The sequence below is a fragment of the Schistocerca piceifrons genome, chromosome 2 (genome assembly GCF_021461385.2).
Source record: "Schistocerca piceifrons isolate TAMUIC-IGC-003096 chromosome 2, iqSchPice1.1, whole genome shotgun sequence".
Taxonomy (NCBI): Eukaryota; Metazoa; Arthropoda; class Insecta; order Orthoptera; family Acrididae; genus Schistocerca; species Schistocerca piceifrons.
The window spans coordinates 291,039,931-291,056,729 of record NC_060139.1 but is presented as its reverse complement, the minus strand read 5'-3'; the positions used below and the strand labels follow the sequence as shown (position 1 = coordinate 291,056,729).

The 16,799-nt window shown below is 38.7% G+C and overlaps 1 protein-coding gene across 1 annotated transcript in view; it reads left to right on the top strand.

The window, feature by feature from the left end:
• LOC124776910 (juvenile hormone esterase-like) overlaps positions 1–16,591 on the top strand; it is a 130,140-nt gene extending 113,549 nt beyond the window's left edge. Inside the window, exons 9-10 of the mRNA XM_047252120.1 lie at positions 2,779–2,911; positions 16,281–16,591. Of these exons, the coding sequence (XP_047108076.1) occupies positions 2,779–2,911; positions 16,281–16,491 (344 nt within the window). The 3' untranslated portion in view covers positions 16,492–16,591. The remainder of the gene's footprint in view (positions 1–2,778; positions 2,912–16,280) is intronic.
• Positions 16,592–16,799: the final 208 nt, after the last annotated feature.

Here is a 16,799-nt window from a genome sequence, read left to right as displayed (position 1 = left end):
TAAGACAATTGTCTGATGTTGCTTATGAAGTTGAAGATTTCGACCCCGACACAAGACAACGAAAGATCACAAATACGGTCCACATCCTTTGAATGAAGCCCTATAAGGATCCTGCCACCTAGGGTAAATTCAAAGCTCCAGCAACAGGCAACAAGCAGAAATGTGACAAAGAGTGTAGTGGCAAAAGAAGTTCTAAGAAGATCACCGCCAGAGCAAGAATCAGTCATCAGGAGTCGGAGTATGCAGAACCGATGACTCATTCCCAGACTAGGAGGACGTAATACCGAGATGCTGTTCTCTTAAGGAGGTAGTAATGTTGCAGAAGAAGCTGAGTGGCACCATGGTGCAGTGGTTGTGATACTAAACTGTTGCATGGAAGGACATGAGTTCAAAACTCACCTGGACTGTACAATTTTAATTTCTATATTTGGTTTGAGTACATTCTAGAAGTATCCACAAATGTCAAGAATCATTGTACTGGAATGTTCTGTAGCTGTATGTATACTGTATGTGTTCTGGCTGGAAGCAATTTGCTCTATGCTCTTGTATGTGCAAGTGCTGAATAAACCTTCGTTAAGTGAAGTTAATGTTCATCATTCATCTAATTACACCTTCTTCTACATGACAATATAGAAAGCCCTATACAGATGTTAATACATCTCTGGAGGCATCATGTAGTTAAATGGGACATTACCTAGGACAAATGAAAGACAAACAAAGGTGAAAAACAATACATCTTTGGGGTCTGACAAGTAAAGAACCAATGTGCCCTCGAGGCCTGTGCTCAGAATGATCACCACCAGTGTCAATAGAAGCTTGCAATCTGCCAAGCAACAACTGCTGCACACATTCTACCATTTCATTTCAGTGGAAATTGCAGCGTAGGCAGCAGTAATATGCTGTTTCCATATCATGTGATGTTGTTGGTATGTGCTTGTAGACAATGTCACTCAGCTTCCCCACAGAAAAAAACTATAGTGATGTCAGATTTTGGGAACAGGCCAGCCAAAGTACAGGTCCTTTTCTTGTAATCCATTGATTTGTAAATAATCCCTAAAGATACACAATTGTAATTCATCCACTACAGGCCAAACAGCTATCATGTTGATACCACAGGTTTCTCCTAGTCTGAAGGGGAATGTTGTCTAACATCTGTGGAAGATGGTCTGTTAAGAGGTTTATTTACTTGTGTGAATTCAGTGTTCCCTTTATGAACAATGAACCTGTGAGGTGATGGTGTACTATTCCACACCATACATTTAAATTCCATATTTGCTGACATTCCTCCTGATGAAGCCAACGGGAATTGTCAACAGAGCAGTAGTGCATGTTTCTGAGATTTACTTGACCATGATTAGTAAATGTTGCTTTATCTGTAAAGAAGATACATGACATATCTGGAGTATCATGTCTTCATACCCATGTACAATAGTTTACAAGGTTTGCAAAATCATTTCCATGCAGCACTTGCTGGAGAGAGATGTGATAGTGATGGTAACTATGTTGATGGAGAATTCATAGTACACTTCCATGACTCATACTGCCTCGTCACGTGATTGCACGAGAACTAGTTTGCAGATCTACTGCTACATCACCTAGAACATTATAAATTTCACCCTCCTCTCCGGGAACACTTTTTAGTCTGTTATTTAGTTCAGGCATTACACTGCCACTTTTATGTAACTGTCTGAAGAATTTCACAAATTGTTGCTGTGATGTGACTGTAGGCTATGCTATGCTGTGATGGTTGACATCTATTGGGATATCTTTAGGCATATGTGGTATACAATGAAAATGCATTCTTGCTACATTCATCATAAACCATGGGCATGTCTTCTTTTTCTGTGCTGGGAAATACCATCTTCCAAGCATATCTTACTGTGTCCATTATCACACTATAACTGGCAGGACCAACACAGTGAAACTGTAATGCAAACACAACACAATGTAAACAAACATAACATCATCACCTAGCATCTAAGTGATATAATGGAACAAACAGCTGTCAGTGTTTACAATAGTCAGTGTTCACACTATAACTCGTAAATTACTTGCACTAGCTTCCTGCAGTGAACACCATTGACATTTTCATTTACGCTACTTTTAGGATTTTACTCTCAATATGTGTTGTTCAATTAAATAATGTCTAACTGTTGTAAATAACTTCACTTTTGCAAACAGCTCAAACCTATGTATTGGCTGCAAATATGTGCCATTGCCTACAATTCAGTTCTGTGAAAACTGCATATCGATTGTGCCTTCCATGTCCAAAATATTTGCGGTGGAAGTGTTAATTGATTCGCCCTGTACATGTAGATGTACCAGGACTCACATGATAACAGATAGCCTGGTGACAAATGGAAGTATATAATAATTTTTGTGTGATGTTGATAATACGGCAGTGAGAAATTAAGCTAACTGTATATGAAACAAAGTGTTTATTTCAAATAAAAATCAGCATTACACAGGAAAAAATTTTATGCAGCAATGGACCAAAGTACAAAAAAAGTTTTTCTTCCACTGATAATGATGATGATGGCATACCATCTACATTTACTTTTGCTATGTCTGTATGCATTGCAACTATGAGTTACAAATGCAATTTTTGCCATTATCATTCTTTATTTTAATGGCTGAAAATTGTTTTTCTTTCTGTTGATTATTACATCAATGTTTAAATGTATATAATATCCATATGAATTTTTCATTCTACATTATATGTACACAATTCCTCTTGATTTCCCGTAAATCACAATATTGTATTCATTTGTTTCACAGGTGTTGTGCATCATGATGATCTGATTTACTTATTTTACATATCAGTATTGTTTCCATCTTTCACCAAGGCTGATCCAGAATATCCAACTGTTAAAAAAATGACTAAAATGTGGTCTAATTTTGTTAAGAATGGGTAAGCAAAGATGATGATGATATTGCTATTACTATTACTATTGTTATTGTTATTCTTATTACAAATATTATTAAAATCTGAGTATATAATTTTTTGACACTTTTCCAATTTCTGAAGATTCTAATGTGTGTTTTGATTTACATTTGTTGAGCAAGGTTCATTTAGTTACAAGTAAACAATCAATAGATCACTGTAGCAATTTACACGGTCAGACGTGTATTTATTGTGATGTTTGAGGTCTTCCTGATGAGATTGAGAGAAGGTATTTTTTCTTCATCCAACTGCTTCAGTAATTTAGATTCTGTGCACAATATTTCAACAATTTACCAAGTCACCTACATGAGGCTTTGTTGGAAATGATGTACCTTCTGTCTATATTTAAACCATTCTAAAGCACACATGATGTAAAACACCCAAGCCATTTCTCCTAGAGATGGTTGCTAATCCAGCTGGACAACTAAAACATAGCTTCTACAGAGTTATTTTTTGATTATTTATCAACACTTTATTTCTTCAGTGCTCATCAGATACTCAGTGCTATCATACAATCAAATAAAATACAAGCAGGAAATTAGAAATCACAAACAAAATAATGCAAACTGATTATGGAGTTGTAACCCAGAAACCTCACTGTTTGTGTCTTTCATTCATATGTATGTTATTGTACCAAAGATTGACAGAAAAACCAATTACTCACAAACAACCTGATATGTAGACCAATATTTCATGCAGCTTATGGCCAACATTCTTTTATTTAAGAAATCATTTAGAATTAAAGAATGCAACTCATTGTCAACATAGGCAGTAAATTCCACCAGAGAAGAGAGATACTTGTGACTCTTGAACCAGTCACTAACTCCATCCGTTATGTTTGCACTGGAGTAGAATCCTGCATCTTTAAGTTGTTCAGTAGCCTGAAAGTACTGAAGTCATGGGCTGAACAAATCAGTGCTGCATTCAGGATGTTAATGGTCCGCAGTCCTATTTTCTAACACTTTATCAACAATACTAGTGACACGGGGCTATGCATTATCAAAGGGAAACATGACTCTATAATATTATGAAAAGGATACATTGCTACTCAGTGTTAAGATGACACCTTGAGTTGCAGACAGGCACAACAAAGAGACTGTTGCACATTGAGCTTTTGGCCAAAGCCTTCTTCAGAAAGGAAAGGAAATACACACACATTCACACAAGCAAGCACATCTCAGGCACATGAAAGCTATCTCTGGCCAAGCTGGAGGTAGTGGTCAAGTGTGCATGAGGTGTGGCAGCTTGTGTGAATGTGTGTGTATTTTCTTTCCTTTCTGAAGAAGGCTTTGGCTGAACTCGCAATGTGTAACAGTCTTTTCATTGTACCGTACCTGTCTGCAACTCAACGTATCATCTTGATGGTGAGAAGCAATCAGTACTTTTCATAATTTTGTTGAGAAACACGACTCTTGCAGATAATATTCTAATCTCCTCATTTTTAATATTCTGATTTTGAAGATCATATGTGTTACACAGTATTTCTGGGCATTGACTGTGATGTTGTTCATTTGCTCCACCAGCAAATCCACTACTACCAATAAATTACATCAGCAGTTTAGTTCACAAACAATTTAGTCTAAAAAGAGCCACCATTCTGTAGTTTATGACCATGTGCCTATATCCCTCAGCTGTAAATTATTGTATTTGAGGATATACTGGTTTTGCCAGAGCAGGCTTGACACTACACCAGTCACACTCACTGTTCTAAGGATAGAAAGAAAATTCAGAATTAATGTCCTATCGATGAAAAGGGCGTCATAGGTTTGTCACAATCTCAAATTATGGACAGATGAGGAAGGAAACTGGCCACGCACTTTTCAAAGAACCTGTGCCATAATTTGCCTTAAGCATAGGGAAGATGCAGAAAACCTGCTAAAAACAATGGGAAGGAATTTAAACCCTGGTCTTCCAGAATGTGAGTTCAGTGTCTAAACCTGTGTGACATTTCACCAATCTCCTCATGTTACCATATTGTACAAAAAAGATACACAGAAGTATTCCATAAACAATAAAGCTTGGACATGGGTGTGCTCATTTAGAACACATCTCATGACATCTATGAAGATGCTTCACTTCAAAACTCCTTAAATACTGGTATGAAAACAAACTTCATGGCTTTTAATTCCCTGTGGTTGTTATGAATAAATTTTATGAGCACTACAATAAACTTAGTGATTTAGAAAAATGGATTGAAAACATTCTCGACTGCAATAAAATATTTACTTCCAGTGGTTACTCATTTCAGTAAGAATGTGACTGTCAACAGACCATTATACTATGATAGTAGGTGGTGGCAGTAAATAAAGCTGGTATTATGACTCCTTGAATATCAGCTGCTGACCTTCATGGAGTCATAACACCTACTCCATTCACTGCCACTGACTACCATCTTGATATATAAATGGTCTGAAGAGGCTCATATTCTGACCAAAACTGGTAACCATTGGAAATAAATGTTTTACTGCTTTCAAGACCATTTTCAATCCATTTTTAAAGTACTTTTAGCCAGACCACTGTTTCTCCATGAGAAATGTACTCAAAAATTAAAAAAAATTGAGTGAGGCTTTATGTGCCCATGAGAACACCTTTCACCCATTTTTGTCTTTTGCAAGGGCAAAAGTATTATATTTCTCATGCATATAAGTCTTGCACATCCTGGAGCACTTAATTTCTTCCTACACCATACTGCTATATTCATGTTTGCCATGTTACACATGGAGCTATGCCAATGAGTACATTTTTCCAATATCAAAGCTTACTAAACTGAAAACTTGGATAACATTTCTGTTGCTATACCACATTCAACTGGATAGTCATTTCCGGTAGCCATGGGATGAGTCTTCATCTAATGCTGTGTCATAATATGTCAAGTGTTGTCATGCATGAAAAGTTCCTACCAATAGACATACTTTAGGATGACAGTCAACATACTCCTCTTATGACACAATCTTCAGCAGAGATTCATTGCCTTGTCCACTGGAAATCGAAGCTTGTGACTTTCTTTATCTCAGCAGTCAGATGGTCAGCCTTGTGTCTTCACCTGTCTCTGGAACTCCACTCTGCTACTGCCGTTGTCCACCTTCCATCATTTCTTTGTGTGATATGTCTTACCCATTTCCATTTTAGAGGCTTTACCCTTTCCACAACATTCTGATGTCTTTTTATTGCTCTTAAGTCTTCACTTCCTTTCTGATCTTTTTTCTTAATGATATCTAGGAGAGACCTCTCCATAAGCTCACTGGACAAAAAGTCAGTCACCTCTGGAAAAACCATTACAAGCATCAATTAATACCAAGTAATTCAACCTTTGGACTTCATAGCCACCTGGATTCAGTTAGAAAGAGAGTCCACAATGCTAGCCAGGTATGCCACATCCATGTTAAGCCACTCGCTGAGAGTTTGATGGTGCAATTCCGCCATATTGCGGGAATTCTGATGTTGCCATTTTACCCACTGTTCCAACATGCCCAACATATTTTATATGGTGTTTAACTCAGGTGATTTTGCAGGCCAATAGAAATGTAATAGGGTGGAAGGTGATCAGAAAATCAGTCACATAATCTACCAGCTGAATGAACTTTACTACTGTAATCTGTATGTGCCTGTGGGAGCAATGGCCTCTTGCAAGGTGACCGACTCTTAAATCTTCATTGTGTGCAGTTCCCAACACAATGTCCTCTCACTCACAGTTGGGGACGGATGTTCATTCACTGCCTGCAGCAATTCCTGTTGGGTTAGGAAGCAATTTTTTTTCTGATCACCGTTCTGATATCTTGTTCATTGCTACATATGGTATACCACTATATTTGTAAAAATGTTGAACAGTCAGCCTGAACACACCAACAAATCCAGAAATTTCACACACCATATGGCCATGGCCATGGACATGGCCATGACCAAACATGAGTGACCCATTTTTCCACTGTGTTCTGTCCATACATTTATCCACATTTATGTACAATGTCCACTTGAAACATAAATGGCTCACTGATCACTACTGCCCTATGCTCACATAGAGGAAGACTGTGCGTGCCCACAGGGGTGATTAATTTTTTGTCTGGTGAGCTTAGCTTTCTGGGCCACTCAGCATTTTCTTTTCAAAAGATTTACTAGTCCCCTGCCTTAAATCCATCTCCACTCTATCTCAGGACCTTAATTTTCACTCATCTTACACCCACAGCCTCTTCTCCCCATCTTCCACTCCTCTGTTTTGACTCCCTCTCCCAATACATCCCTCCACACTATCGTCACTGTGCACTGCAAGAATTCACCAGTGCTGGTGGCCATATGTTGTATTCCTATCCTTCCTATTCTGAACATCTGCTGCCTCCCTCTGTCAGCTACCCATTGAGAGAGAGAGAGAGAGCGAGAGAGAGAGAGAGAGAGAGAGAGAGAGAGAGAGTATGTAATTTACAGAACACAGTGTGTGTGTAAATGAATGAATGAGTCATCATCAGATGTATAAACAAAACTAGGCATGTCCCAATGAAGGTCTTGGGCCCTTGCTGTTCAAATTGTGTATGAATGAATGAAGGAATAAGTCAACAAATGAATCATCAGCAAATGTAGAAGTAACATCATGCATGACGAGACATTTGCTGTTCAAATCATATATTAATGCTCTTGTGGATGATATTAATAGAAGCCTTGACTTGATACAGATGATGCAGTTATCTACAATGAAGGACTATCTGACAAAAGCTACAAAGAAATCCTGTCAGATCTTGATAAAATATCAAAATGGTGCAAATGTTCAAATCTAAATTAGCTCTTTACAGAATCCAAGAACATTGAATATTATTGCAATATCAGTCAGTAACAAATGGAAACTATCACTTCATACAAATACCTGGATGTAAAAATGTCTGGGTATATGAAATAAACACATAGTCTCAATTTGAGATAAAATAAGTGGTAAACTTCAATTTATTTGGGAAAATACAGTCAGTTTATGACTAAGACTGCTTACACAGTTTTAAAATTTTGCTGAAGTGTGTGGGACTAAATAGGACTAACAATGGATATGAACATATAAAGTGAAGGATGGCATGAAATCATGACAGGTTTGTTTGATTCAAGTGAGAACACCACAGAAATTCTGAAAATTTTAAACTGGCATATGCCTGAACACACAGACCATGAACAGAAGGTTAGACTAATTACAGCACACCTAGAGGCATCACACGGCCAATCTCTCCTTGCACCTCATGTGACTGGAATGAAAGGAACCCCAATATCTTGTACAGGGGGGACAAAATAAAACTGACATGTAGCTGACTCTGGTTACTGACCAGGAGAACTGCCGTCACAAAAACTGCTGGAAATCTTGATTTCAGTGCACCAATCCAGGTTGCTGTCACATTCTGTTTTAACTGAAGATGACAATGCAGAAAAAAATCCAAGCTTCATCACAAGCTCACTGTATACCCTTGAAAACTGGTTCCAGTTAAATGGGTTGAAAATGGCCATTGCAAAAACCCATATTGTACATTTCAAAATTTGTGGAAGTTAAAATACAACATTACAATAAACTTATGGAAGAAGTTGACATGATCAAATTCCTAAGACTAAATGTGGGCAAGAACTTAAGCTGGAACATACATATTTCACTTCCTATCAAATAAACTAAGAAGTTTATATTTAAAAACAAAGATGATGTGACTTACCATACGAAAGCGCTGGCAGGTCGATAGAAACACAAACAGACACATACATACACACAAAATTCTAGCTTTCACAACCAATGGTTGCTTCGTCAGGAAAGAGGGAAGGAGAGGGAAAGATGAAATGATGTGGGTTTTAAGGGAGAGGGTAAGGAGTCATTCCAACCCCGGGAACGGAAAGACTTACCTTAGTGGGAAAAAAGGACAGGTATACACTCACACACACACACACACACACACACACACACACACACACACACACATATCCATCCGCACATACACAGACACAAGCAGACATTTGTAAAGGCAAAGAGCTTGGGCAGAGATGTCAGTCGAGGCGGAAGTAAAGAGGCAAAGATGTTGTTGAAAGACAGGTGAGGTATGAGCGGCGGCAACTTGAAATTAGCAGAGGTTGAGGCCTGGCAGATAACGAGAAGAGAGGATATACTGAAGGGCAAGTTCCCATCTCCGGAGTTCTGACAGGTTGGTTTTAGTGGGAAGTGTCCAGATAACCTAGACGGTGTAACACTGTGCCAAGATGTGCTGGCCGTGCACCAAGGCATGTGTAGCCACAGGGTGATCCTCAGTACCAACAAACACTGTCTGCCTGTGTCCATTCATGCGAATGGACAGTTTTTTGCTGGTCATTCCCACATAGAAGGCTTCACAGTGTAGGCAGGTCAGTTGGTAAATCACGTGGGTGCTTTCACACGTGGCTCTGCCTTTGATCATGTACACCCTCCGGGTTACAGGACTGGAGTAGGTGGTGGTGGGAGGGTGCATTGGACAGGTTTTACACCGGGGACGGTTACAAGGGTAGGAGCCAGTGGGTAAGGAAGGTGGTTTGGGGATTTCATAGGGATGAACTAAGAGGTTACGAAGGTTAGGTGGACAGCGGAAAGACACTCTTGGTGGAGTGGGGAGGATTTCATGAAGGTTGGATCTCATTTCAGGGCTGGATTTGAGGGAGTCGTATCCCTGATGGAGAGCCACATTCAGAGTCTGATCCAGTCCCGGAAAGTATCCCATCACAAGTGGGGCACTTTTGTGGTTCTTCTGTGGGAGGTTCTGGGTTTGAGGGGATGAGGAAGTGGCTCTGGTTATTTGCTTCTGTACCAGGTCGGGAGGGTAGTTGCGGGATGTGAAAGCTGTTTTCAGGTTGTTGGTGTAATGGTTCAGGGATTCCGGACTGGAGCAGATTCATTTGCCACGAAGACCTAGGATGTAGGGAAGGGACCGTTTGATGTGGAATGGGTGGCAGCTGTCATAATGGAGGTACTGTTGCTTGTTGGTGGGTTTGATGTGGACGGACGTGTGAAGCTGGCCATTGGACAGATGGAGGTCAACGTCAAGGAAAGTGGCATGGGATTTGGAGTAGGACCAGGTGAATCTAATGGAACCAAAGGAGTTGAGGTTGGAGAGGAAATTCTGGAGTTCTTCTTCACTGTGAGTCCAGATCATGAAGATGTCATCAATAAATCTGTACCAAACTTTGGGTTGGCAGGCCTGGGTAACCAAGAAGGCTTCCTCTAAGCGACCCATGAATAGGTTGGTGTACGAGGGGGCCATCCTGATACCCATGGCTGTTCCCTTTAATTGTTGGTATGTCTGGCCTTCAAATGTGAAGAAGTTGTGGGTCAGGATGAAACTGGCTAAGGTAATGAGGAAAGAGGTTTTAGGTAGAGTGGCAGGTGATCGGCGTGAAAGGAAGTGCTCCATCGCAGCGAGGCCCTGGACGTGCGGAATATTTGTGTATAAGGAAGTGGCATCAATGGTTACAAGGATGGTTTCCGGGGGTAATAGATTGGGTAAGGATTCCAGGCGTTCGAGAAAGTGGTTGGTGTCTTTGATGAAGGATGGGAGACTGCATGTAATGGATTGAAGGTGTTGATCTACGTAGGCAGAGATACGTTCTGTGGGGGCTTGGTAACCAGCTACAATGGGGCGGCCGGGATGATTAGGTTTGAAAATTTTAGGAAGAAGGTAGAAGGTAGGGGTGTGGGCTGTCAGTGGGGTCAGGAGGTTGATGGAGTCAGGGGAAAGGTTTTGTACGGGGCCTAAGGTTCTGAGGATTCCTTGAAGCTCCGCCTGGACATCAGAAATGGGATTACCTTGGCAAACTTTGTATGTGGTGTTGTCTGAAAGCTGACGCAGTCCCTCAGCCACATACTCCTGACGATCAAGTACCACGGTCGTGGAACCCTTGTCCGCCGGAAGAATGACGATGGATCGGTCAGCCTTCAGATCACGGATAGCTTGGGCTTCAGCAGTGGTGATGTTGGGAGTGGGATTAAGGTTTTTTAAGAAGGATTGAGAAGCAAGGCTGGAAGTCATAAATTCCTGGAAGGTTTGGAGAGGGTGATTTTGAGGAAGAGGAGGTGGGTCCCGCTGTGACGGAGGACAGAACTGTTCCAGGCAGGGTTCAATTTGGATAGTGTCTTGGGGAGTTGGATCATTAGGAGTAGGATTAGGATAATTCTTCTTCGTGGCAAAGTGATATTTCCAGCAGAGAGTACAAGTGTAGGACAGTAAATCTTTGACAAGGGCTGTTTGGTTGAATATGGGAGTGGGGCTGAAGGTGAGGCCTTTGGATAGGACAGAGGTTTGCATTTGCAGTGCAATTACTAGCAAATTCTGGTAAATTGAGTACATGAAAAATAACATATCATAGTTACTTGGAATCTGTCATTAGATATCATATAATTTCCTGGGGAAGTTCAAATATTGTATCTTGAATATTGGAACTGCAGAAGAAAATCATCACATACATGTGTACTGCACATGTATATCACTTTTACCTTGAGTCCTCACATACGAAAAGAATTACAACAGAACACCGAAAACACTATTGCTGTCATCTGTCAAGTAGAGCTGCTATGCAAATCTCAATGTCTAATAAATCAAACACCGCACTGCATTGAGATCAGTGGTGGCCGTTTACAGCATCATCTTTCATGTTTATTGACAGGGTCAATCCTGCATCAGTCTTATTGGAAGTATTTTCTGATAGTTTTATTTTGTCCACTGTTTACAATTAGAGATACCTTCTGATATACACTTCACAGTGCCTTGAAGAGTATGATTGAACATGTGAACAGAAGTATAATGAAAAAGAGACCTGGTATGCAGAATAGTGAGTTCTTTATTGTGCTTTTTTTAGTTTTTTGTGTGTTGTATACCTTATTCACTGTTATCAGTTGTATCACTATAGATATTTTGTTTTTTATGACCGTTGTCTTTTAATGAGGCTCTCAGTTGGAAGTTTTTACCTTCAAATTATTTTTATCAGATGCAAACAACACCAGATTTTAGTACCTCTGTGAGTCTCGTGTGACCTGATTGTGTGACCTGCTCCAACAACACTCACCACCACCACCATCATCATCTATGTCTACATAGATACTACATTAGCCACTGTACAGTGCACGGCAGAGAGTACCATGTACCACCACTAGTTACTTCCTTTCCTGTTCCACTCACAAATAGAATGAGGCAAAAATGACTGTCTATATGCCTCCACATTGAGCTCAAAATTCTCATATCTTTAGCTGTGGTCCATACATGCAGTATATAATGGTAGAAGTAGAATTGTTCAGCAGTAAACTACAAGTGCTGATTCTCTAAACTTTCTCAATAGTGTTTCTCGAAAAGAAAATTGCCATCTCTCCAGGGATTCCCATTTGAGTTCCTGAAGCATCTCCATAACACTTACATGTTACTCAAACCTACCAGTAATAAATCTAGCCAACTGCCTCTGAATTGCTTCAGTGTCCTCCTTCAATCCAACCTGGTACAGATCCCAGACACTCGAGCAGTATTCAAGAATAGGTTGCACTAGTGTGCCATATGAGGTCTACTTTACAGGTGAATCACTCTTTCCTAAAATTCTCTCTATAAACCAACGTCAACCATTTGCCTTCCCTACCACATTCCTCATGTTCTCATTCCATTCCATGTCGCTTTGCAATGTACGTGCAGATATTCAAACGACTTGACCGTGTCAATCAGTACACGACTAATGCTGTATCCAAACGTTACAGGTTTGTTCTTCATACTCACTACATTACCTTACATTTTTCCACCTTCAGGGCTAGCTGCCATTCATCATACCAATTGGAAATTGTCTTGTATCTTCCTACAGTCACTCAACTTTGACATCTTACTGTACAACAATGCATCACCAGCAAACAACAGCAGATTGCTGCCCACCCTGTTAGCCAAATCATTTATGTATATAGAGAACAACAGTGGTCCTATCACACTTTACTGGGGAACTCCTAATGACACACTTGTCTCTGATAAACACTCACCATCAACAACAACATACTGTGTTCTATTACGTCAGAAGTCTTCAAGCCACTCATGTATCTGTGAAAGTATTCCATATTCTTGTACCTTCATTAACAGCCTGCAATGGGGCACCATGTCAAATGCTTTCCAGAAATCTTGAAATATGGAATCTGCCTGTTGCCCTTCATTCATTGTTCACAGTAAATCATGTGAGCAAAGAGCAAGATTAGCTTCGTATGAGCGATGCTTTCTAAAACCAGGCTGATTCATGGGCATAAGCTTCTCAGTCTCAAGAAAAGTTATTATATCTGAACTGAAAATATGTTCAAAGATTCTGCAGTAAACAGAAGATAGGGATATTGGTCTGCAATTTGGCAGGTCTTTTCATTTACCCTTCATATAAACAGGTGTCACTTGCCCTTTTTTCCAGTCACTTGGGACAATGTGCTGGGTGAGAGATTTGCAATAAATGCAAACTAGGTAAGAGGCCAATGCCATAGAGTACTCTTTGTAAAACCAAATTGGGATTCCATCTGGACCAGGTGAGTTATTAGCTTACAAATCTTTCAGCTGTTTCTCTGCACCAGGCGTGCTTATTACTGTCGTTCATACGGGAGTCTGGCCAATGGTCAGAGATGGATATGTTTGTACAATACTCGTGCATAAACAATTTCTTGAACGTGAAATTTAAAACTTCAGCTTTTGTTTTGCTATCTTCAGCTGCTTCACCAGACTTGTCAACAAAGGACTGAATGGAAGCCTTAGACCCACATATTGATTTTACATAGGATCAGAATTTTCTCACATTCTCTGCCAAATCTTTCTCTAACATATGATGGTGGTAGTTGTTGTATGCTTGTTTTATCATCATTCATTCATTCATTCATTCATTCATTCATTCATTTATTTATTCATTCATTCACTCACTCATTCATTCGTTCTCTTATTCAACCTTTTTTCTTTTAGATCCCACAATGGAGCATAGTCTTTAGGTATGTGGAATGAATCAACATATAAATTAAGAAGTAGCTTTCAAAAACTATTACTGTAGACAATATTAATAGTTAATTGCAGTGGCTCACCAAATAGTAGAGGAGGCCCTGAGTTGTTGAGAGGCACACAAAGAAGACTGGAAACTCTGCTAGCTTTTGGACAAATCCTGCTTCAAAGATACAGACTGTGTGTACAAACACACACACACACACACACACACACACACACACACACACACACACACACACACACACTTGTACAGTTACAATAACATATGAGGAAAAAAAATAATATTAACCAAAAACAAAAAGGAAGTATCAGCATGAAAATTAAATTTGTGTTTTGTATTGTTAGATTAGATTAGATTAATACTAGTTCCATGGACCATGAATACGATATTTCGTAATGATGTGGAACGAGTCAAATTTTCCAATACATGACATAATTAAATTAATTTAACAACATAATGAAGTTAATATAACAATTTTTTTTTATTTCTTTTTTTTAAATTTATATATATATATATAATTTTTTGTTTGGTTTTTTTTCCCTTTTTTTCTTAATTTATATCTAAAAATTCCTCTATGGAGTAGAAGGAGTTGTCATTCAGAAATTCTTTTAATTTCTTCTTAAATACTTGTTGGTTATTTGTCAGACTTTTTATACTATTTGGTAAGTGACCAAAGACTTTAGTGGCAGTATAATTCACCCCTTTCTGTGCCAAAGTTAGATTTAACCTTGAATAGTGAAGATCATCCTTTCTCCTAGTATTGTAGTTATGCACACTGCTATTACTTTTGAATTGAGTTTGGTTGTTAATAACAAATTTTATAAGAGAGTATATATACTGAGAAGCTGCTGTGAATATCCCTAGATCCTTAAATAAAAGTCTGTAGGATGATCTTGGGTGGACTCCAGCTATTATTCTGATTACACGCTTTTGTGCAATAAATACTTTATTCCTCAGTGATGAATTACCCCAAAATATGATGTCATATACAAGCAATGAGTGAAAATAGGCCTAGTAAGCTAATTTACTAACATGTTTATCACCAAAATTTGCAATGACCCTTATTGCATAAGTAGCTGAACTCAAACGTTTCAGCAGATCATCAATGTGTTTCTTCCAATTTAATCTCTCATCAATGGACATACCTAAAAATTTTGAATATTCTACCTTAGCTATATGCTTCTAATTAAGGTCTATATTTATTAATGGCGTCATACCATTTACTGTACGGAACTGTATGTACTGTCTCTTATCAAAATTCAGTGAGAGTCCATTTACAAGGAACCACATAGTAATTTTCTGAAAGACATTATTGACAATTTCATCAGTTAATTCTTGTTTGTCAGGTGTGATTACTATACTTGTATCATCAGCAAAGAGAACTAACTTTGCCTCTTCATGAGTATAGAATGGCAAGTCATTAATATATATTAAGAACAACAAAGGACCCAAGACCGACCCTTGTGGAACCCCATTCTTGATAATTCCCCAGTTTGAGGAATGTGCTGATCTTTGCATATTATGAGAACTGCTTATTTCACCTTTCTGCACTCTTCCAGTTAGGTACGAATTAAACCGTTTGTGCACTGTCCCACTCACGCCACAATACTTGAGCTTGTCTAGCAGAATTTCATGATTTACACAATCAAAAGCCTTTGAGAGATCACAAAAAATTCCAATGGGTGGTGTTCGGTTATTCAGATCATTCAAAATTTGATTGGTGAAAGCATATATGGCATTTTCTGTTGAAAAACCTTTCTGGAAACCAAACTGACATTTTGTTAGTATTTTATTTTTACAGATATGTGAAGCTACTCTTGAATACATTACTTTCTCAAAAATTTTGGATACAGCTGTTAGAAGGGAGATTGGACGGTAATTGTTGACATCAGATCTATCCCCTTTTTTATGCAAAGGTATAACAATAGCATATTTCAGTCTATCAGGGAAAATGCCCTGTTCCAGAGAGCTATTACACAGGTGGCTGAGAATCTTTCTTATCTGTTGAGAACAAGCTTAGAAATCACAGCTCATATGAAACTAACTTTTATAATTAGCCACATTATCATTAAACAGTAAATGGAAGCTCCCATCTCAATTAATAACTTTCCTTTGCCACTTTTATGTACCAAGAAGCAGGCATTAAAATGTTATTGAACATGTATTCCTGCAGTTAATTGTAGTCATGATCCCAGCAACTTTAGTATAAGCAAATGACTGCATGTTAATACAGGCATCTCCATTGTGGCATCTGTCAAATTATGAAGCTCCTGGTTCTGAAACCCAATTTCATGCCAGCTTTTGTTCATTTGTCTGATTGTATTTTGACTCTGAAGAAACTCCATGGATTATATGATATGTGATATGTATGTTTCAGCAATCCAACATCTGAAAGAAATGATTTAGTCAACGTGGAGTGGCAAAGCTTGACACCTTCAAGACAAGTGTATCTGGATATAGGATCTCAGTTGACAATGAAGAATGGGCTATATTATCAGGATCGTATGTCTCTATGGGACAGGCTGTTTACCCTAACAAGTAGTGGGCATAAGGGAAATCGAAGACGAGGCCATCATAAAGAACAGTAATGATCTCTAATGTGATTACAGATTACTATGAAATGTTTTGTATATGCAAAGATTGGTAAACAGCAAATATCATAACATTTTCAATAAAAAATAAACTTGAGAAAAACTAAAAACTATTGTTATTTAAGATGACAGAATTCATATACAGAAAGAGTAACAATTTTTCTTATGAATTGTCATCAGTGTGCCACATATTTAAGGTACAACTAATTCCATAGTTCATTTCACACTCTCAAATGTTGCTTGCATAACAAACGAGTTTCAAACATAAAATTAATCAAAATCTGGAAGTATAAGCATCATAAAAA